The 24,143-nt window shown below is 43.2% G+C and overlaps 1 protein-coding gene across 1 annotated transcript in view; it reads left to right on the top strand.

Moving 5' to 3' along the window:
- The window catches only part of LOC307247881 (vang-like protein 1), a 129,278-nt gene that overhangs the window by 90,989 nt on the left and 14,146 nt on the right, over positions 1 to 24,143 (top strand). Inside the window, exon 6 of the mRNA XM_080024018.1 lies at positions 11,092 to 11,252. Within this exon, the coding sequence (XP_079880144.1) occupies positions 11,092 to 11,252 (161 nt within the window). The remainder of the gene's footprint in view (positions 1 to 11,091; positions 11,253 to 24,143) is intronic.

Below are 24,143 nucleotides of genomic sequence, written 5' to 3'. Positions count from 1 at the left end.
CCCACAGTCTATTGATTTTTCTGTAGTAGAAACGGAATGTGCGTGTGTGTGTGTGTCTTTTAGCACTCTGCCCTTGGGGCATTGTCCTGTATAAGTGCAGTTTTTCATCCTTAGTCTGCCCAGTTTTACTCTGCTGAACAAGCAGCTAATTACTTCTCCCAACAAACTGTTGTGTTGCGTCTATTAGCCCTGAGACACACACACACACACACACACACACACACACAAACATATAGTTGCATAGCCACATGCATACAATGCACACATGCATGATCAATGCACACATATGGACTGGCCCATACATGACTTGCAGTGATGTAGCCAGCCCAGGCCAAAACTGGGGGTATTTTGGTACTCTCCCATTCTCACACCCCGCCTCTCCCATTAGTATGTGGTTAATGCAGGCATTCCTGTTTTTCTAGCATCCATCCTTTAAAGCCTGAACAGAGCAGGGACCCTGCCGGGTTATGCAACCCAAGGGGGCCTCCTTGTGTTTGTCTGCTTGGCCTTTGATGCCAATCTGACTGCAAGGGGGGAGCCCTTTTTTAATGCTTTGTTGGTTGGTCGGTTGGTTGATTAGACTGGTTAGACTGGTTAGAAGTTGATAAAGATTTAATTCCTCACAGCACTGGGGACGAATTTGTGGAGAGAAAGAAGGGGCTCAATATGTGTATAGTGCAATTTTAAGATGTTCAGTAAAGACATGTTCTTTACTGAACTATAGAAAACAATAGCAATTTTAGATGGATACTGCGTCTCTGACAATAACGCTATTAATCAAGGCTGTGCTTGTACGCCCACTTGGGCTGATAGAAAGCACATGAAGGACAACAGAAGGCTGGAAAAATAGAGACACAAGTTGCTTCATTGTGACACGAGAACAGACAAGTTTGCGGCGGTCTGAAGTTGTAAGGCAGACAAACAGCTGTTGACATATTTCGGCGGGTCATGGGAGCTTGGAGCAGTTTTATGTTAAAGTTCGAGTTCAAGTTCAAAGATAGTTAATATTTGCTGTCTACCTTAAATGTATTCTCGCTGAAGGTTTAAAGAAAAGGCGGCTGTCGGCCCTGCTCCCGCTGCGTGGCTTTCCTGCGGCGGGTGCTTCGGGTGCCGGCAGAGGTGGAGTGGCCACATTCGGCTGTCTGCAGGCATTGGTGGCGTAGGGAGGGGCTGACGTCGGGGTGTCCTGCGCCATGCACACTCGGTCACAGTCTATCGTCCAGGCCTGTCGTCCGTGCCTGCCGCCTGCGGCCAGGGTGCGTCTTATGACTGCATGTGGGGGTGGGTTAAATGTGTGCGCTTTGGGGGTGCAGGGTCTCCTCGCGCTCTCTGGAACTAGTTTATGTTCCTCGCGGCCATGTGTGGGTGGTGCTCCGCAGGCTCCCAACTTCTCTTGGGGTTGGGGGGATTTCTGTGGCTGCAGAGCATGGTGCTCGGGGCTTTCCTGCGGTCGTGTGTATACAGCTGCGGGACTCGGGTGGCTGCAGGGCCTTTTCCGCTGCTTGGAGGCGCTACAATATAATTCCGACCTCATACACAAGAATTAATTGGGACAAGTCCTGTGCACCCTCTGGTGGACACACACACACACACACACACACACACACACACACACACACACACACACACACACACACACACACACACACACAGGCAGACTCATCACAGGCACACACACACACCACAAGCACCTGCTTCCAACACACTCCCAATCATCATCCTTATTACATCCTTCTCCCTTTCTCCCTCGTTTACTGACATACCTATCACAGGAAGAGGCCACATGCTGAATTGCTGTCATTTTTCATGCACTTAATTTACTCAGTTTTGACATTTCCATGTTTATTTCTATGTTTATTTGTATCACCTGCGGTGATTCTCCCCCTCTTGGAGAAGTAATGATTAGTTGTTTGTAGACCAAATCATAAAGAAAGAAGGGGATTGGTGGCAGTGTTGTGTAAAGAAAAAGCTGTGTTCTTGTCATCCACAGGACAGAGTTATTGCTACCAGGTCTTGATGATTAAAGAATGAATAAAGAGTGGCATTGAAGGTTGAGAGGTTGAACGCAACTTGCAGATTTACTCTGTCCTAGATGCAATGTCATACAAATACTCTGTATGCCAAGCATGCTGACAGCAACAAGGTTAAAAAAAGGAAATTCCGCAGACACTCTGTTTTAATTTACCAATGATATGAAACTGAATGCAACCCAGGAACACAATGAAAATAGGACGAAAGCAGGAAATATATATGAAAGACCTTTCTTTTTTCCCCCCAAACCTAATACGCTGAAGAATTCTGAAAAACACAGATCTTAAAATTATACTTAATTAAAATAATGAAATGTGTTTATGAAAATGACAAAAATATGGCCATCGGAAAATCTTGGAGTTGTTTTAAAGTATCTTCTCTCTGACTTCTGCCTGGTGTACTCCTTCACCACTGATGTGGAACTCCTTGTGAAAGGGCCAACATTTTATCTCATAGAATGTGTAACCATGAAAGAGATGCCATTTTCCATATTACAAGTCATTGTACCATCAAAATGATTTTGAAGCTGTTATTTTAAGGTAAACAAAGGTACATAGTGTTACTTTAATTTAATTATTCATAGTATTTTTTTCACCTTCATTTTAAGTCCCTGTAAAGTCATTTCTGAGATTTGTTTCTAAACACATTAAACATGTTAGAAAGTAATTGCTGAAAACATCAAACACTGAACGTTGTAGGAAGATGAACGACGTAGTACTGAACTGAACCCCTCCCCTTACACTATACTGTGTGAGTAGAGCGCATTAGCAGTAGTGGTTCTCCCGCTGAATCGCGAGTTACTACAGCTTACACTAGTTTGCTTTCTAGCTATGGCGCCTTCGCCCAGCAAATGCAACGGCCTTGGTCTCCTTATTTACATTTACATTCCGAGAGTGGTGGCTCCCCGAGGTCTGTGCGCTCCCTGATAGCGAGACGCTGTCCAGGCTCTGCGCGGGGCTCTCCCCGGGCACACTAGGAGCCGGAGCGGAGTCCCACTCTCCTGGATGATTCGATAAATCATCATGTCCTGATGCTGAGGAAGAAAGACAGCATTTTGAATAGAGAATTGACCCAGCTGATACTTAGCTGATGAGTAAGTAACATTTTTTTTTTCACAAGCACAAGCTAACGTTGAAATGATTTCTGCGTCTTGTACACCCGTTCACCCGCTAAGTTAGCTAGCCAGAGTACTAGGTGGATGAGTAGCTAGCTAAGCTAGCTAGAGACTCTTTCAAGGAATCCTGTTTGCCACAACGATAAAACTGTCAAATTAGATAACGTGCCCGACGTTACCGGCTGTAGCTACAGGGTAAAGAGATGGGGTTGTTCTTTTGCTAAACCAGCTTAGCATTGTACAGCACGTCCTGGCGAAAGCTCAAAACAGTAGCACGCAGCCTTTATGCAGCTCTGCTCTCCTCTCCACTTAGCCCTAGCCTGCGTCTTACAACCTTTTTGTTTTACTTGTGGTTACAGTGACAAACACACCCCAGCTCAAGTTGCCACACAACAGCCACGGTGTAGTGTATGTACTGGTTATGACTTTTGGCACGCAGTCTTCCGAGACAAAGGTTTGTTTTCAATGAATTTGCACTGTGTGTGTGTGTGCGCAGTCTATAAGCTGGTGGGCTGTATGTAATATGTGGCATTCCCCTGCCAGGTGTGATGTATGTAGTCTGGAGAGATATGTGACCCACGCTGTGTACGACACTGCTGCGTGCACGGCGTCTCAGTGTCAAGCATCTCGTAGCGCATCACCGCTCAGTCTCGTTCCTGCAGTATGTCAGTATTCACTGCAATTGCCATGCCCTCTTACCGTGAAATAATACGGGTCCTCGCTTATCGACCAATTTGTCAACGTCCTGGTCATAGGAACAGAACTCTGCCGTTAAGTGAGGTGTGTGTGTATTGTGCCCCACCGCATACTTTAGGGTCATTTGGCGCCTTTCGAGTTTTTTATTATTATTTATATTTTTTTGCATCATTTGAAAGTGGAGAATCAGAGCTTCCAAACAAGGTGTCACTTGTGCAGATCAAGCTATGACTTTTTCATGACAAGGGTGTGGCAAACCTTGTTTGAGATAATCACCTCCAAAATTTTACCCACACCAGGTTCATTCAGCCATCTCCCAGAATGCAAGTGGGGTTGGCGGACAAACAAAGCCTCATGGCTAATTAACATACTGCTGAATGGGGCAAGCACAAACAGCTCAACAACACACAACTTATTTTGTTTTTTAAAAAAGATTTTATTTAACAGTAAGAATATACATGTACATATACATGTCACGTCATCAACTTCTTCCGTTATCACAACAACGGACGTATCGTCAGTCTCCTGTGGTTCTTGAAAATATTCTGTTTCATTGCCACATTAAGTTTGAAATCCGCTGTTTGAAATGTTCTCCAAGTACGGAGTAATATCAGATTCAGCATCACTGTCATTCTTCATACTAATCTGTATTGCTGCTCTGTTCGGTGTTACTGTATTGCTTTGTCGTACTGTTGTATACTGTACTGTATATCTTTTTTCCACACACTTTATTTACATGCCACTTTACTGCACATATGTTTATACAAATAGCCTCTCATATCTGCAACTCTATTCCCTTAACTTATATTTTCTACCCCCACTCTGTATTAACGCTTTGAGTCTTATTTTAATTTATTGTACTTTTTTTTTTATATTATTCTATTCACTAACTGCATTAGGTTTTAGGAATCAGTTAGATTCAGTTAGTTAGGCAGGTAGAAATTAGGTTAGCTATTATGTCCGGTTTAGAACTCATTGTGACTAATCACTGGGTGCGTTGCAAAGACATTTCACTGCATATACAGTGGGGCAAAAAAGTATTTAGTCAGCCACCAATTGTGCAAGTTCTCCCACTTAAAAAGATGAGAGAGGCCTGTTATTTTCATCATAGGTATACCTCAACTATGAGAGACAAAATGAGAAAAAAAAATCTAGAAAATCACATTGTCTGATTTTTAAAGAATTTATTTGCAAATTATGGTGGAAAATAAGTATTTGGTCAATAACAAAAGTTCATCTCAATACTTTGTTATATACCCTTTGTTTGCAATGACAGAGGTCAAACGTTTTCTGTAAGTCTTCACAAGGTTTTCCCACACTGTTGCTGGTATTTTGGCCCATTCCTCCATGCAGATCTCCTCTAGAGCAGTGATGTTTTGGGGCTGTCGCTGGGCAACACGGACTTTCAACTCCCTCCAAAGATTTTCTATGGGGTTGAGATCTGGAGACTGGCTAGGCCACTCCAGGACCTTGAAATGCTTCTTACGAAGCCACTCCTTCGTTGCCCGGGTGGTGTGTTTGGGATCATTGTCATGCTGAAAGACCCAGCCACGTTTCATCTTCAATGCCCTTGCTGATGGAATGAGGTTTTCACTCAAAATCTCACGATACATGGCCCCATTCATTCTTTTCCTTTACACGGATCAGTCATCCTGGTCCCTTTGCAGAAAAACAGCCCCAAAGCATGATGTTTCCAGCCCCATGCTTCACAGTAGGTATGGTGTTCTTTGGATGCAACTCAGCGTTCTTTCTCCTCCAAACACGACAAGTTGAGTTTTTACCAAAAAGTTATATTTTGGTTTGATCTGACCATATGACATTCTCCCAATCCTCTTCTGGATCATCCAAGTGCTCTCTAGCAAACTTCAGACGGGCCTGGACATGTACTGGCTTAAGCAGGGGGACACGTCTGGCACTGCAGGATTTGAGTCCCTGGCGGCGTAGTGTGTTACTGATGGTAGCCTTTGTTACTTTGGTCCCAGCTCTCTGCAGGTCATTCACTAGGTCCCCCCGTGTGGTTATGGGATGTTTGCTCACCGTTCGATCATTTTGACCCCACGGGGTGAGATCTTGCGTGGAGCCCCAGATCGAGGGAGATTATCAGTGGTCTTGTATGTCTTCCATTTTCTATTAATTGCTCCCACAGTTGATTTCTTCACAACAAGCTGCTTACCTATTGCAGACTCAGTCTTCCCAGCCTGGTGCAGATCTACAATTTTGTTTCTGGTGACAGAAACACCTTTGACAGCTCTTTGGTCTTGGCCATAGTGGAGTTTGGAGTGTGACAGTTTGAGGTTGTGGACAGGTGTCTTTTATACTGATAACGAGTTCAAACAGGTGCCATTAATACAGGTAACGAGTGGAGGACAGAGGAGCCTCTTAAAGAAAAAGTTACAGGTCTGTGAAATCCAGAAATCTTGCTTGTTTGTAGGTGACCAAATACTTATTTTACCGAGGAATTTAGCAATTAATTCATTAAAAATCCTACAATGTGATTTCCTGGATTCTTTCCCCCCATTCTGTCTCTCATAGTCGAAGTGTACCTATGATGAAAACTACAGGCCTCTCTCATCTTTTTAAGTGGGAGAACTTGCACAATTGGTGGCTGACTAAATACTTTTTTGCCCCACTGTATGTATAAACGTATGTGACTAATAAACCTCTCTTGAATCTTGAACTGATTTTGTGAACAGTTTCCTGTTTGTATGCCAAATTTGTTGAGGGTTGAAAATAGATGTCCAATTAACTCTGTCAAATGCTTTTTTGGCATCTAAAGAGTCAATAACAGTATTTAAGTTGTTCCTTTGAGATATGCTGATCAGACTGAATAAACGGCGCAAATTGCTGAATGAGTGTCTGCCCTTGACAAAGCCTGTTTGGTCTGGGTGAATTATGAATGGAATTACTTTTTCAATTCTGTTGGTTAGTGTTTTACCAATAATCTTTAGATCGCAATTAATTAGGCTTATGGGTCCATAACTGGAGGTGAGGGTTGGGTCCTTATTGGGTTTGAGCAAAACCGAAATGAGAGCAGTATTCATGTGCGAGGCATGGCGGAGGTTGAATTAATATCTCTAACCATTCTGATGAATAATGGGGATATAAGTGGCCAGAAGTGTTTATAGAATTCCACTGGTTAGCCATCTGATCCATGTGATTTATTGTTGGGCATAGAGAAGAGAGCTTTCTTGAATTAATGTTTGATACATTTGATTCTTATATGTGTGATATAGCCTATTCTGAAAGTCTCTGAATATGTTATTGATGTCTTGTGATGTATGTTATCCTACCCTGTGGATCTTTGTTGGTGTTGTGTTTTTTCTCTATTGCGTTTCAATTGATTGGCAAGAAATTTACTGGATTTGTCATTGAATTAAAAATAATTTGCTCTTGTTCGTTGCATGAGGAATTGTCTTTTGATGGATGGTATTATCAAGTTCAGATGTAATTGTCTGCATGTCAGTGCATGCAAGTGCAAGTGCATGAGTGCAAGTCTTTTAATCGTTGTTCGAGTTTATTTTGCCATTCTTGTCGTTTCTTTTTCTTGTGAGGGGAGAAGGAAATAATACTACCTCTCAGAACTGCCTTAGCTGTTTTCCAGAGTAAGGATGGTGATTTTTCTGGAGAGTCATCAGGTTCAATGAAGGAAGTCCATCCTCTGGAAAAGCAGTGGTTAAATTCTTTATCTGTCAAAAGTGAGGCATTAAACCCGCCACCTGCCCGAAGGGTTTTGGTTGGTTTCATTTATGGGGTTGAAACAAATCACCGCGTGGTCAGAGATTACAATAGGGTGGATTTCAGGATTAGTGATTTTGGACATTACAGAGTTACTTGTCAAGAAAACGTGTCGATTCTAGAGAAGCTTTGGTGAGGTGGTGAATAATATGTGTATTCTCTATTATGTGGATTATTTGATCGCAAACAATCACCAAGAGCAAGATCACTCATATATTGTTTTATAGTGTCAGACGAACGCCAGAGCTTGTGATTATTTCTGGTTTGTGAATGGTCTAAATTTGGATCCGGTACTGTGTTGAGGTCTCCTCCTAATATGATAACTGAGTCAGAATTATAAGCATTTTGAAAATATATTGTGAAAGAAATTTGGGGCGTCCTCATTGGGGCCATAAATATTAGCTAGTAGTTGTATGATGTAGAAAACATCTGATTAACCAATTTATCTTTGAGTTTGAGGTGCTCGGATGCAGTGAGGTGAGTTTCTTGCAGTAGACAGAAGCTGGGGTTCATCCTGGTGAGGTGATTTAGGATTTTGCTACATTTTGCTAGTGAGCCATCGCCTCTCACATTCCAACTAACAAACTTAATGAGTGTCATTGAGGTTAGTTAGGTGGTGATGGCACAGTGCATCCAAGAAAATAGCTATACTACAGTGCCCCTGCTTTCCCATAGATAAGTCTGAGTTTTCCTCCTATATGTTCCTTTTTACTGTCTTAGTATTGCAGGAAGTTTGAATGGATATATATCTACACAAACAAATAGACAAAGATAAACATAGAACATTGCAGAGTTAGACATGCATATGGTGAGATATTGAATAGAGTGAGAGTGATGAGAGAAGTAGGGAGGGAGGGAGGTGAGATGATGAGAGTGAGCAATATTTTAAATCCTGACATAGATAGGATGCTGATTTATACATCTCGCATATATAATAACCAAAATTACCGGAATACATACATAATTATCAGAATAACCAGGGTGTTGTAGTTGTGCTGTCTCTTTCATTATTTTCTTTTCTTGCTTTCAAATCTCCAACTCTGTTGTGAAAGGCTTCATGGAGGTTTTTAGATCCGCGTTGTCTTTTTGCAGGGAATCAAGGCTGGCTTTTATCTCGGAAATGTCTCGGAGAAATGGCCAAGCATGTCCATCTTCTTGTTAATATCATCCAAGACACCAACCTCTTCAGCGTTGGAGATTAGATTGTCTGTGTTGGTTGCTGAGTCTGCCTTCTTTCTTTTCACTGTATTGTTCCTGTCCTGGTCCTCTTCCATCACATACTCTGTATAATAATAATCAATATAATCCTTGAGGTCCTCCACTTTGGTTTCACGCAGTGTTGTTTTTTTTCTTTGTGTATATATATGTGTGTGTGTGTGTGTGTGTGTGTGTGTGTGTGTGTGTGTGTGTGTGTGTGTGTGTGTGTGTGTGTGTGTGTGTGTGTGTGTGTGTGTGTGTGTGTGTTTGTGTATATATATATATATATATATATATATATATATATACTGAATATATACATTTATTTTGCAATTCGCTTTGTTATTTGTCTGAGTTGGAGCAGATTGTCTGTGTTGGTTGCTGAGTCTGCCTTCTTTCTTTTCGCTGTATTGTTCCTGTCCTGGTCCTCTTCCATCACATACTCTTTATAATAATAATCAATATAATCCTTGAGGTCCTCCACTTTGGTTTCACGCACTGTTGTTTTTTTTCTTTGTGTGTGTGTGTGTGTGTGTGTGTGTGTGTGTGTGTGTGTGTATATATATATATATATATATATATATATATATATATATATATATATATATATATATATATATATATATATATATACACACACATTATTTTGCAATTCACATTGTTATTTGTCTGAGTTGGAGCAGATTGTCTGTGTTTTAGTCCGTTCAGCAGGGCGCCGCCATGTTCGATCTGTACTCGCTTCTGTGTTCTTGCGAGATCAGAGCATGCTCCCGTGAGATCTCCACAGCCCCATGAGATCTCCATAGCCTTATACAACACAACTTTGCTGTGTTGTCAGTTATAAAAACACATTTTTGCTCAATGAGTTGGCTCTTGTATGCAGGTAGTGTCCTGTTCTTTGATTGTTTGTGGTGTTTAAGCAGTGGTTTATGTTTTGCTGTAGGGGGTTGATTAAGGATAACCAGTGGTAAATCTATCTGGTAAATCTAGTGTTCAGGTATCTGTGTTTTTTTATTTTTTTTGTTGCAGAGATTCTGTTCCCTCATTATATATAGTATTTCCCATATAAGTCCCATGGGGTGGACGTTGACAGGTGTAAAGTTTTTTTGTTCTTCCTCTGCAGTCAATCCTCTTTGCCTGCAGGGAGGGTGAAATGTAATGATGCACCCTTATTATATTCACCTCAAGGTAGACGTCCACCAGACGCGTTGGCGTAGCGTAAGGGTGCGGCGCGCAGCGTGGTTTGACACCGGCTCCCACGGTTACGCGGTGAAGTGTACCACGTCGATGTTGTCGCAGAGAGAGGAGGAGACGTAACCTCCATGGAGCCGAAGCCTGTTTTATTGCCTGCCGTGAGGCTACAACTATCCTGGGGTTGAGGTGTCCAGACAGAAATTAACAACCTGGGATGGCCGTGGCCCTATTTATTACAGACTATATTCAGACACTCCTCTCCTTCCACACTATCCTGGACACCTCCCGTCCAGTCAGATGAACTTGCACATTATAACAATAAACTTTAACACCGTCTCCTCTCCCTGCTCCCCCCACAGTAATACACACAGACACAGCATGTTTGTTCTTTGTGTTTAAAACGTGTCTTGATCAATAAGCAAATCTGACGGTAGCTCTAAGTCTCTTGTACAATGTAGACTCATCTAAAACACATTCTAATTGCACTCTTTAGAAAAAAACATTTGTATGTAATTTTATTTTGTGTTTCTATGGAAATGGGTCGCAAAAATAGAGAAATGCCGCGCAGCACGGACCCTATGCGACTTACATGGCCAGAAGAGCCGCAGCAGTGGATTAACATGGATTTAATAGGAAGCGTGCACTTGTGCGGCGTCGTCCGGTATGCTGCATCAACTCATCCGGTGGAGTTCTATCGTGAGAAACATCTTAGAAAACACGTGCACGTGACGTAACAACCACAACCACGCAGTTACAGTTATAGCCAGCGTCGCAAGCTTCTGACTGTTGTTCAAGTTAGGCGATAGGATATTAGTTTTCCTTTTTTTTTTTTTTTTTTTTTTTTTTTAAGATGTTTCACATGTGAAGTTATGCATTTTTACATTCTTTCTATTTTATATTTTGTATATCAAATGCAAAATGTTCACAGTTTTTTATGCTGCCCTCAAATCCATACCAGATAAATCCATTACTTTATGTTACCAGCTTTCTACAGTATTTGGAGCTGGAGATTTCCTTCCATCTTTTGTTAAAAAAAAAAAAAAGTAAAAACCATTTTGGCAATTGCTCCTATCGCTTGTTCGCTTCCACTAAATCCCACAATTTCCCACCCGCTCTCTCCCCAGTATCCAGCGGGCTGCGCTCGCCATCTTGAAGAACTACTACCGAGACTTCTCGATTCACAACCCAGCACTGCTCACTGCCTCCAAGACCCGTGCTGCCAAGCACCTGGCGGGTCTCAAAGTCTACAACGTGGATAGTGAGCTCCCAGCAGCCCCTGCTGATGGTGAGTGGGAACAGTTTTCTAACTTAAAATATACTATTAAGTATACTTATGTATCTGTGCTTGTTTTTTGTTGTTGTTTTTTTTTGGTGTCTAACTTTGGGTGGGTGAGTCTCAGAAGTCTGCTTTTGCTTCCTTTGCCTTTGTTTAACGATGGGAAATTTTTCAACAATGCATTTCTACCTACTCTAAAGCATATTTGGCACATTCATTTCATGTAGACACAGTTACGTTTTGCTGTATAACCTATAACATACAAGAATTGTATATTGCTTGTTCGAAGCATTCACGCATGTAAAAAACATGCGTGAACTACCCTGTAGTTTACACAAGATAGGGGATACGATGCCTAATGTTGAAATCCATGCTCAAACTCTGAAAGCACAAGGACCCTCACCCTAACTCCTCTTATTTGTGTCCTTTTACATTGCCGCTAATCCCTTAAGATGCGTTAAAAGCTCAACTTAAAGCCTATCTTTTGGACATTAAGTAATGCAGTGTGCTACTATCTTAAACACACACACTGAATGCTAGCGTTCACCTTCTCCATCATCTTAATCCCGAAAAGGCCTGAAAACCAAGGCATTCACACTGAATGCTGACACTTCCACAGCCTGTGCACTAACTCACTGGTGGTATATGACCTAACTCTCATCTCTTCTATGCGTGTGTGTGTGTGTGTGTGTGTTTTGAGTCTGTGTGTGTGTGAGCGCAAGAGAGAAGATGGGTTGATAAAAAACATAACACACTCGTCCTGTTTTTTTAACTCACGGTCATTGTAACCAAACACCGGTAGAATCCAATGCCCGCCATCTATTATGTTATGACTTTCCCTTAAGTGTGCTCAAGTCCCTCATAAGTACAATAGTCTCACTCTATTCAATGTTCCTTGCTGCCATCTCTCTCTCTCTCTCTCTCTCTCTCTCTCTCTCTCTCTCTCTCTCTCTCTCTCTCTTTCCACCTCCCCTCAGTGCTTCCACCTCCCCCGCAGCGAGAGATGACTCTTTAAATCAATATCTACTACTCTGCTGTCATTTCTCTGTTTCATTGTGCCTCATTGATTGATCAATGGATTTCTTTGTGTGTTTATTTCTTTCTTGAATTTCTTTTTTCCTTTGTTTCTCATTTTGCAGCAGGTGCCGTATAGCCTTTCTCTTTCTCTGCGCAGCTAGCTTCTTCCTCTTCCTCAGCATCTCTCTTTCTCTCCATTTATCCACCATGTTTTTCTACTATGTCTTTCTCCCTGTCTATGTGTTTCTCTTTATCTGTCACGCGGTATGCAACATTCAAGGACATTCTTATTTCTTTCCTTAATTAAAAGCTGTGTTGCCCTAAATGTAGAGTGGAGTTGGCTTATTTAACGCTGCTGAAATTGTCACACGGCTTCCCTTCCATGTCTATCGTACGGTACTCGAGTACCAACTTCCCACTGAGGGTTAGAGATTCAGGATTCCTCATGTCGCACCCAGGAGCGACAATGATGGGAGGAATGACACACACACACACACACACACACACACACACACACACACACACACACACACACACTCCTTGGTCCATAAATGATTCCTTCCATCATGGAATTCTAACCCTTATCAATATTTAATTGCCGCAGGCCTCTCTTAACCTGAATTAACATTGGACACCCCATCCCAACCATCCAAACTCCATGCACCCCACATGTTGTCCGGGACAGTTAATAAAAAATGACTTAGTAGGACTTATTAGAGCAGAGCAACGGTAATGCATTAAATGGCCACATGTGGGGGTGTGACAAGTCTGTCTTCTGTGTGAGTCTGATGAATGAACCAAGAGGTTGGCAATCCAACAACATTTGTATTATTCTATGTCTTGGGTTAGCTCTGAAGTCAAAACCAGAACTGTTCACTCCATTTACCCCTGGCATAAATGTGATCTGTGGGAAATATGCATGTTAATGCAAGGTGAAAAATGCACGCAGAACGCAATTGGAATGCTTTCAGATCTGCCAGACCACATCAGGAGGTGGTTTGGCTCACGTTGTGATTGGATCTCAGCCGGGTGTTAATGGGGCCAAAATTAGGACTTAGACTTAAGCTGGGGCCACATAATGTGATTTTTTTTCAATCAGCCCGCGGGGCTTGAGTTGAGCCCCCGCCTTGTTTGCATTTTTTTTTTTGTTGTTGTTAATGTATTTTTTTTATTTTTTTATCAAAATATAAACATTGACCGCCACATATTGATTTTCAAATAATTTTTTTTTACTCTTTAAAGTGGGTAAAATCATATTTTGTTGTAGTGCAGTATATTGATTCTCTCGCTCTCCCTCTCTCTCTCTGACAATGGCCCCATCCGTGAATAGCCCCTTGGGTTGGGCACCTGGTACCACTATGGCACCGAATCCTATAGCGCAGATTTCAGTGCCTCATTTCGGTGCCATGCCGAGCTGCTTATTGAAATATCCACCCTCCGGTGCTCCGAACTGCCACACATCGTTTGTCGTATCGTTTGGAGGGCACCGCTGGAAATCCTCTGTATTCTTCTGTGTGAGACACCACCACTTTCCTCTCCTGTGCAACTCAAGACAGCAGCCGCACTCGTCAATGTCACATTATGGCCGCTTAGCCAATCAAATAAAAGAGGCGGGTCATAAAAGTTATCATGACAGATACGTACGGTTCATATAAACATAAATTAATTTGTGAACATGTGAAAAGGATATGAAAAGTTACAAGGACAAGGGGTTTCTTCATAAAAAATCTCTAAAATAGCAACGATCAAATTTTATTTATTTATTTTTAACAAAAATTTGAATAAATATAGCTGCAGGCAGCAATACACTGGGTCCAGGTTAGCCATGTTAGATACATATTACAGTTCTCCGGAGTCTGTGCAATGTAACACGAGTTAAAATTTTTGGATTTCTACGACCACTCTAGAGAAGAACCGTGGATTTATATGGCTTTGGTTCATGATGTCACATAGTCACTGTGTTCTCAATATAACGCAAAAATTCTTAAATTTTTTGTGAGTTTGTAAAGTTGTATCAATATTTCTTGATACAAATGTAGATCGTTGTGAATCAAACTTGGACGACAACACGTATGAAGCGTTCCCATTGTTTTTTGGTGTTTTTTTTGGTGTTTTTTGGGGTCTTTTTTTGTTGTTGTATTTTTTTTTAAATTCTTTTTTAACGTGCTGTCAGCATGCTGGTCGTAAGACACAGAGTATTTGTTTGCCATTTGCATCCAGGACAGAGTTAGTCTGCAAGAGGAGTTCAAGTTCTCCACCTGCAATGCAACTCTTTATTAATTCTTAAATCATCAAGAACTGCTGCAATAACTCTGTCCTGTGGATGCCCTGTAGAATGACAAGAGCACAGTTTTGGTTATGGAGTGCCACCACCAACCCCCCTCTTTGGAGAACTATTTATCATGTTTGGGTCTATAAACAACTGATCACTACAAGAGGGGGAGAATCACCATGGTGAGACAAATAAACATAGAAACAAACAACATTTACACAAAAACATGAACATTGGATGACAACATGTATTGAAAAACTGAATTAGGTCCAGGAAAACTGGAACTAGAACTGGTCCCGTGGCCTCTTCCCGTCAAAGTTATGGCAGTAAATGAGGGAGGAGAGGAAAGCACCCCCGGTTGCTGGGGTGCACTCCAAGCAGGTGTGTGTGTGTGTGTGTGTGTGTGTGTGTGTGTGTGTGTGTGTGTGTGTGTGTGTGTGTGTGTGTGTGTGTGTGTGTGTGTGTGTGTGTGTGTGTGTGTGTGTGTGTGTGTGTGTGTGAGATGTCCACCGGTGAGTGTATATGACTTATCCCCATTGGCACTGGTGTAGAAGGTCGGTATTGTGTTGCGGCGCCTCCAAGCAGCGCAAGGGGCCCCGAGGCCCCCGAACTCCACAGCGCCGCGGACAACCCCCGGCTGCAGGAGAAATGTTCCCATTGTTGTTTGGGAAAAGAAATGGGAAACATTTTGTTTCATTGGTTGGTAATGTTCCCTTCTGCTGGTGCTACAGACAAATTGTCATCAAAGTGCTGGTCTAATTCCTGTACAATATCAACTGGTAGGAAACGTGTCTATAAACATAATATGTTGTTCTTTATCAGTTAATGTTTCATCAATATTTTCATCTTCTGAACTTAAATCTGCATTTCCAATATTATCAATGCTCATTGATTCATTATTGTTTGTGGTTTTTGGATATTCTTAAATTTTGGAAAGACCATTATTCTACTCATTATCACATTCCTTACACCTCTTATGTATTATCAAATACGCCAACGCATTGGCTATTTTTCATCTGGAAAAATAACAAAAACAAACTTTAATTTCTTTACATAACAATAATAATAAATTCATGCTATTTCATAAACATAATACTTTTTTTGTTTTAATTAGTACTTCATTGTATTTTTTTCTGTTAAGAATCTACAATTTGAAAATTTAGTTTAATAGATTTCTTGTCTATATTGTAATGCAGACAACATTTATGGGACTTTAACATTAATTTTGCATTAGAATTATAATGGAAGAACTTGTCAATACATAACACCTTCTGCCCTTTCATTTATGTTTGCTCCGTTTAGCTGTAGGAAATACTTTACTTGACGTTTCTTTCAACAACCGTTTATTTTTTACCTTAAACAAAACTTTGTCATTGTTATAATTTACCTTATTGTGTGTTAGTACATGTAGAAACTCTGACAGAAGATGACGTTGTGTCTTGTGGGTGCGCAATTAGGACGTGTTACATGGGTTTACATATTTACAGAGATTTACGAGAGTAGTCGAATTTAAGTAATTTTAGTGGTGCCTTTTTTCGTGAATTACATTTTCAATACGTTTCGTTTGCACGATATACGAAAAACATTGCGTATTTCTTTGAGTGATTAGCATTGTACGTCTTCTTTCTCCGACTGCTTGCTTGATCTTGAACGCATCACTCAGTCGCACATTCGAGTGGACTCGAGTCAACGTGGTCACAAGTTTTTTTCCACTACTTTTTTTTCGTACTTTTCATTAATCCGACAAAGTAATGGGGATCCAGATCCACAGTCATCTACCAGGTAAGAAAGTACATAAATGTAAACGCCTACACGACGTCTACACTGCACACTGGACACGGTCCAAATGTACATTGTGAATCAGATACATTGTATACATACAAACATACATACATACATACAAGTGATTCATTCTGTTTTGACTTTAGTTGTAGTTAACAAAACATCAATGAACACACAGTAATGGTCAGAGACATTGATATCAGATACTAAACTATTATTGATACTTATCCTCTGCAAAATAACTATCTTATACTCTGCTGATGCATGGCCTCGGGAATATGTTGATCTAATTCTTGAATGTGCAAGAGGAAACTCCATAGCTCTAGGCCAGGCCTGGCCAACCCGCGGCTCGCGAGCCTCATGCGGCTCTTTGGCTGGTTTCATGCGGCTCTTAAGGGGCTTTCACATGACAAGCGTCAAAAACGCAGAAAAAAAAAGCGCAGCCATTCATTCCCTATTATGATTATAAAATCGCTATGATGTATCACTCGTTTTCCACCGCGGATCACTTCCTCATTTACTCAAAGCGGACAGCAGCAGGAGTCATGTCCCATTAACGCCTGTTTTATTAGTCCTAATGCCGCCTTTACACCAAAACTGCGGGGCGGCGCGCCTCCATACAAAGTCAACGTATAGACGCGTTCCAGTCGACTGGAACGCGTCTAACGCGGCATTAGGACTAATAAAACACCAAATAAGATTCGAAAAGCTTTGGAAGTTTATTTTCAACACTATTGACATGGTTAGTAGTCAACATATAAGATGGATCGGCCGGTGAATTGCGTTGCGTATCCGACATCCCAGATGGAGAACTGTGAAGGCTGGAGGGGTGTGTGTGTGTGTGTGTGTGTGTGCGTGTGTGCGTGTGTGCGTGTGTGTGTGTGTGTGTCGCGACTCGCGAGCGACACGCGAGCTGCAGCCAGTGTTGCCAGATTGGGCCAATCTGGCAACACTGATTTCTACGGTCGCGAGCGGACCGTGAGATCATTTCAGTAGTAAACAAAGTGTCAATTTCGCTCTCATAATGGCAGGGAGAAAAAGCACAGCAAAACGAAAATATGAAGATGAACACAGGACTTTTTTGACAGAGTGGGAGAGTTTATATTTTTTTGTTGAACGTAATGGCAAGCCATTCTGCTTTATATGTCAGGCGTCATTAGCGCATTTCAAAACTTCAAATCTTCAGCGCCACTTCAGCTCACTCCATGCTAACATCGACCAGGAATTTCCAAAAGGGACTGAACTTCGCAAGCACAAGTTGGTCACTTTGAAAAGTCAGGCAGAAAAGCAGATACAGTTTTTCCAAAAATTTACGAAGCACTCAGAGACTGTAACGCTTGCATCATATCAACTGGCTTGGAACATTGCACAGGCTAAAAAGCCATACAATGAAGGGGACTTCGTTAAAAAATGCCTCAGTGACGCTGTTGAAATCTTGTCTCCTGAAGACCACAAACTAAAACGAAGTGTATCAGACATCCAACTGTCCCGCCACACTGTTGAACGCAGAATATCAGACATTAACACGGCTATTGAATCACAGTTGCACTCTGACCTTCAAGCATGTGAGTATTTTAGTGTCGCATTGGATGAGAGTTGTGACATACAAGACAAGCCTCAGTTGGCAATATTTGTACGGTCTGTGTCAAACGATTGTGTGATCAAAGAAGAACTCCTTGATATTGTGCCATTAAAAGACAGAACCCGTGGCATCGATGTGAAAGAAACAATGATGGCTGCATTTACGAAAGCAAATCTGCCCATACAGAAACTAACTGCAATAGCCACGGATGGAGCGCCAGCCATGATCGGATCTGTGAACGGGCTTGTGGGGCTGTGCAAAGCTGACCAAACATTTCCCGAGTTTTGGAATTTCCACTGCATCATCCACAGGGAGCAACTCGTGTCTAAATCATTGAATTTAGACAACGTCATGAAGCCCGTGATGGAAATCGTCAACTACATCCGCACACATGCGCTTAACCACAGGCAATTCAGGAATCTTATCGCTGAGCTGGACCAAGGGCTTCCAGGTGACCTGCCGCTGCACTGCACTGTGAGGTGGCTGTCAAAAGGCAAGGTACTCTCTCGCTTCTTTGAGCTTTTGGATGCCGTGAAACTGTTCATGGAAGAGAAGGACAAGGACTATCCCCAGCTCTCGGACCTCGAGTGGATTATGGATCTGGCCTTTTTGGTCGACTTGCTGTGTCACTTGGACAGACTGAACCTGACCCTGCAGAGTAAGTTAAAAATGCTGCCTGACTTGGTGCAAAGTGTGTTTGCGTTTGTCAACAAACTGAAGCTGTTCAAAACGCATATTCAAAAGGGAGATTTAACGCATTTTCCCACTCTGCTAAAAGCCAGCGGGCAAGTCACCAGCGCCGCCCTGAAAAAGAAAAGAGACATATGCAACACTGGTTGAAAACCTGCACGAAAGTTTTGTGACCCGGTTCCGTGATCTACAACTGAAAAGGCCACAGATTACATTCCTCGTCGACCCATTTAATGCGGATACGGACTGTTTGAAAGCCTCGCTCGTCACAGATGAGGCTACGGCTGAGTTGGAGATGATCGATTTTTGTGAGGAGGACCGACTGAAAGCTGCTTTAAGGGAAGGGACCATTGAGTTCTGGAAAAGTGTGCCAATGGAAAAATACCCCAATGTCAAACGGGCTGCGCTTAAGATACTGTCAATGTTTGGGTCAACATACGTCTGCGAGTCTGTGTTTTCTACCCTAAAACACGTGAAATCAAAGCATTGATCTGTTCTGACTGACACCCATGTGAAAGAATTGCTTCGAGTGGCAACACTGGAATACAAGCCAGATTTGAAGAGGATTGTTCAAGACAAGGAATGCCAGAAGTCCCACTAAGCAACATGCATAATAAGAGAAAAACACTATTGTTAAATATTATATTTTTGTTTGTGGACTTGGTTGAACTGAGAGGTATACCGCGGAAAAGCAGTACTTTCATTTAGGAGTCCTGGCTTAATGGTAGCGGCTTTGAACTCGAGATCCGATAGAGGGGTTCGATCCTTGTAACCACACATTTTCAAAAATGTGGCCAGGGCTCCGGAACACCTAGTCCCAGGTATATGTGGATGGCCAAAGCATCGGATCGTGTATGGTAGGCAAGAGCCAAAACTGATTCTTAAAGGTTAGGGTTTAAGGGACACTATTGAATAAATTGACCCAACATGAAAAAAATACATCCTTATCATTAAACTCGAAGTCCAATTCCCCCCTCTATGAATAAATAAACACCAGTACTTTTTGAACTGAGAGTTTGTGTGTGTGAGACAGTGCACACAATGTTAGATTTTTGTTTGTGGACTTGGTTGAACTGAGAGTTTGTGTGTGAGACAGTGCACACAATGTTAATTGTTGAAAATATTTCTGTCATTATCATGTTGGTGTGTGACATTTACAATAAATCTGACTGAGCAGAGGTGTGTGTGTGTGTGTGTGTGTGTGTGTGTGTGTGTGTGTGTGTGTGTGTGTGTGTGTGTGTGTGTGTGTGTGTGTGTGTGTGTGTGTGTGTGTGTGTGTGTGTGTGTGTGTGTGTGTGTGTGTGAGGAAGGGATGGGGTGATGTTCATGTGTGCCCATGTGTATGATGTGGCTCTTTGCAGTAATACAGTAAAAAAAGTGGCTCTTAGTCTCTGACTGGTTGGCCACCCCTGCTCTAGGCCCTGTCCAGTGTCCACACGTATACGGATATTAGGGTTGGACGATATGTCAAAATTTTCCTACCGGCCTGTCAGCCCAACACTCAGTGATATATTGTCCGATATATTGTATCGTATACAGTGGGGCAAAAAAGTATTTAGTCAGCCACCAATTGTGCAAGTTCTCCCACTTAAAAAGATGACATCTGTTTGAACTTGTTATCAGTATAAAAGACACCTGTCCACAACCTCAAACAGTCACACTCCAAACTCCACTATGGCCAAGACCAAAGAGCTGTCAAAGGACACCATAAACAAAATTGTAGACCTGCACCAGGCTGGGAAGACGGAATCTGCAATAAGTAAGCAGCTTGCTGTGAAGAAATCAACTGTGGGAGCAATTATTAGAAAATGGAAGACATACAAGACCACTGATAATCTCCCTCGATCTGGGGCTCCATGCAAGATCTCACTCCGTGGGGTCAAAATGATCACAAGAATGGTGAGCAAACATCCCAGAACCACACAAGGGGACCTAGTGAATGACCTGCAGAGAGCTGGGACCAAAGTAACAAAGGCTACCATCAGTAACACACCACGCCACCAGGGACTCAAATCCTGCAGTGCCAGACGTGTCCCCCTGCTTAAGCCAGTACATGTCCAGGCCCGTCTGAAGTTTGCTAGAGAGCATTTGGATGGTCCAGAAGAGGATTGGGAGAATGTCATATGGTCAGATGAAACCAAAATAGAACTTTTTGGTAAAAACTCAACTTGTCGTTTTTGGAGGAGAAAGAAAGCTGAGTTGCATCCAAAGAACACCATACCTACTGTGAAGCATGGGGGTGGAAACAGCATGCTTTGGGGCTGTTTTTCTGCAAAGGGACCAGGACGACTGATCCGTGTAAAGGAAAGAATGAATGGGGCCGTGTATCGTGAGATTTTGAGTGAAAACCTCCTTCCATCAGCCAGGGCATTGAAGATGAAACGTGGCTGGGTCTTTCAGCATGACAATGATCCCAAACACACCGCCCGGGCAAACGAAGGAGTGGCTTCGTAAGAAGCATTTCAAGGTCCTGGAGTGGCCTAGCCAGTCTCCAGATCTCAACTCCATAGAAAACCTTTGGAGGGAGTTGAAAGTCCGTGTTGCCCAGCGACAGCCCCAAAACATCACTGCTCTAGAGAAGATCTGCATGGAGGAATGGGCCAAAATACCAGCAACAGTGTGTGAAAACCTTGTGAAGACTTACAGAAAATGTTTGACCTCTGTCATTGCAAACAAAGGGTATATAACAAAGTATTGAGATGAACTTTTGTTATTGACCAAATACTTATTTTCCACCATCATTTGCAAATAAATTCTTTAAAAATCAGACAATGTGATTTTCTGGATTTTCTTTTCTCATTTTGTCTCTCATAGTTGAGGTATACCTATGATGAAAATAACAGGCCTCTCTCATCTTTTTAAGTGGGAGAACTTGCAGAATTGGTGGCTGACTAAATACTTTTTTGCCCCACTGTATGTGTGTGGGTAGACGACTAAAACTTTGTGAATGCCATTTTTGTGACCGCTTCACCATGGACGTAAAATCTAACCAGTGGTCTGTGGAGGAGACAAACTGTCTAGTGCTTGAAGTGGGCCGGTACTCACCGGTATACACAATACCGGCACATGTAATGTCTTCCTTTTTGGCATACCGGAACTTTTTTCTTGCGTACCGGCCGTTCTCACAAGCTGCCGGTACTCTATGCCGTACTCTCAAATGGACAAATGTGGTGGACATATTGTAAAATATATCCTCTTTTATTAAGTTGCAGTTTTTCAAATTATGAGAACACACAAGCTGCGAGCTCCACCTCGCGGGCACCGGGTCTCGTTGTGTTTGACATCACATCACCACAGGAAGGGGGGTGGGGGGTTGGAGTTGGTGTTGGAGATGAGGCACTGTTTGCCGGTGGCGAGCAAGGAGTCCACGGGGCAAACAAAGTCCACCTTTCGCTTGAATTTAAGAGTGCCTGTAACAGCCAGAGATGGGCTTGTTACATCCCTATGTGGGGTCATAAGGCCTCCCTAAATCATCTCATTGTTTAAGGCTCAACCACTTATTTTAACCTTGAACCCCCCCACAAACACACCCCTCCATGGATTTTAGGGGGATTGATAGAGGTGATGGAAATTGGCAATGCCTCTGCAATTTTGCATGACCACCACTCACAATATCTCTAGCATCCTTCTTGCCAACGTTCAGTCTCTGGAGAACAAGATGGGTGAACTTCAAACGAGGATTAAATTCAAACGGGACACGAGGAACTGTTGCGTGCGCTGCCTGACGGAGACATGGCTGAACCCGCTGGTGCTGGATGAAGCCATTCGTCCAGCCAAGTCCTTCTCCGTGTTCCGTGGAGACAGATCGGGGGAGTCGAGGAAATCCAAAGGTGGAGGCGTCTGCCTCATGGTAAACAACCACTGGTGCCCCCCCAATAACACCAAGACCACTCCCGCTCCTGCTCGCCGAACCTAGAACAGCTGACAATCTTATGCCGTCCATTTTATCTCCCCCGGGAATTCAGCACAGTCATCATTACAGCTGTTTATATCCCACCGCAAGCGGACACCGACACAGCACTGTCGGACCTGTATGATGTGTTGTGCGGATTTCAAAACAAACATTCCGACGCGGCTGTGTTGGTGACTGGGGACTTTAACAAGGCGAACCTTAAAAACGTTCTGCTTAATTTCCACCAGCACATCACGTGTGCCACCAGGGGAGATAGAACTTTGGACCACTGCTGCACACATACAAGAACGGATACAAGACCGTCTCGCTCCCTGCTTTTGGGAAATCAGATCATGCCACGATTTCCCTGGTTCTCGGTTACAGGCCTCTGATCGCACAAGAATTGGTGGTGACGAGGAAAGTGAAGGGGTGGACGGACCAATCAGAGGCTGCACTTCAGGACGCTCTGACTGACGTAGACTGGGACATGTTCCAATCAAGTTCAAGTGACGTCAGCGAGTTTGCGGCCGTAGCGGTGAGCTTCGTGGCTACGTTAGCGGACAGCATCGTTCCCACGGTGAAAGTTCGGATATTCCCAAACCAGAAGCTGTGGGTCGATAAATCCATCCGCTGCGCTCCGAATGCTAGCACGGCCGCTTACAACGGTCTTGTATCAGGAAATATAGACAATTACAAAGCGGCGTCATACAATCTACGGAGGGCGGGAAGGACGTTAAACGGACGTACAGAGAGACTGTGGAGCTACAGATGGAGCAACAGGACACCAGACGCTTGTGGCAGGTGCTGCGGACTATAACAAACTACAAGAGCAGCTCCTCCCCAGCCACGAGTGTGGACGCCTCCCTAGCCAACAAACTGAACTCCTTTTATGCGCGGTTTGAGTCTGGCAACAGCACTGCTAGCTCGCCAGCTAATTGGAGTTACAACACTGGGGATGAGTGCGCACTCTGTGTCCGAGCCTGACGTCAGGAGGGCTCTGATGCGGGTGAACACCAGGAAAGCTGCGGGCCCAGATGGCATATCTGGGCTTGTACTGAAGACCTGTGCTAACCAGCTAGCCCCGGTGTTCACTACAGTATTCAACATCTCCCTGGCTGAATCAGTGGTCCCGTCCTGCTTCAAGAGGTCCACCGTCGTTCCTGTGCCGAAGATCGCCTCTCCTGCCTGCCTGAATGACTACCGTCCGGTGGCCCTCACCTCGGTGGTCATGAAGTGTTTCGAGAGGCTGATTAAGGATTATATCTGCGCGTCCCTCCCCCGCACCTTGGACCCGTTGCAGTTCGCGTACCAGCAGAACAGATCCACGGATGACGCGGCCTCCCAGGTACTGCACACCACGCTCACGCACCTGGATGGCCGGAAGGGGCCTATGTGAGATTGCTGTTCATCGATTATAGTTCAGCTTTCAATACCATAGTCCCCACCAGACTGGCTGTCAAGCTGAAAGAGCTTGGACTGAATACTCCGCTGTGTGCCTGGATCCTGGACTTCCTCTCAGCCCGGACCCAGGTGGTAAGGGTGGGGAGGCACATGTCCAGCTCCCTCACCTTGAACACATGAATGCGTCCTCAGCCCCCTACTGTACTCCCTATACACACATAACTGTGTGGCCAGGTCCAGCTCCAACACCATCATCAAGTTTGC

This window comes from Zeus faber, assembly GCF_960531495.2.
Source record: "Zeus faber genome assembly, chromosome: 2".
In the NCBI taxonomy this organism is placed as follows: domain Eukaryota; kingdom Metazoa; phylum Chordata; class Actinopteri; order Zeiformes; family Zeidae; genus Zeus; species Zeus faber.
The sequence above is the reverse complement of the archived record's forward strand: the minus strand, read 5'-3'. Positions and strand labels throughout refer to the sequence as shown.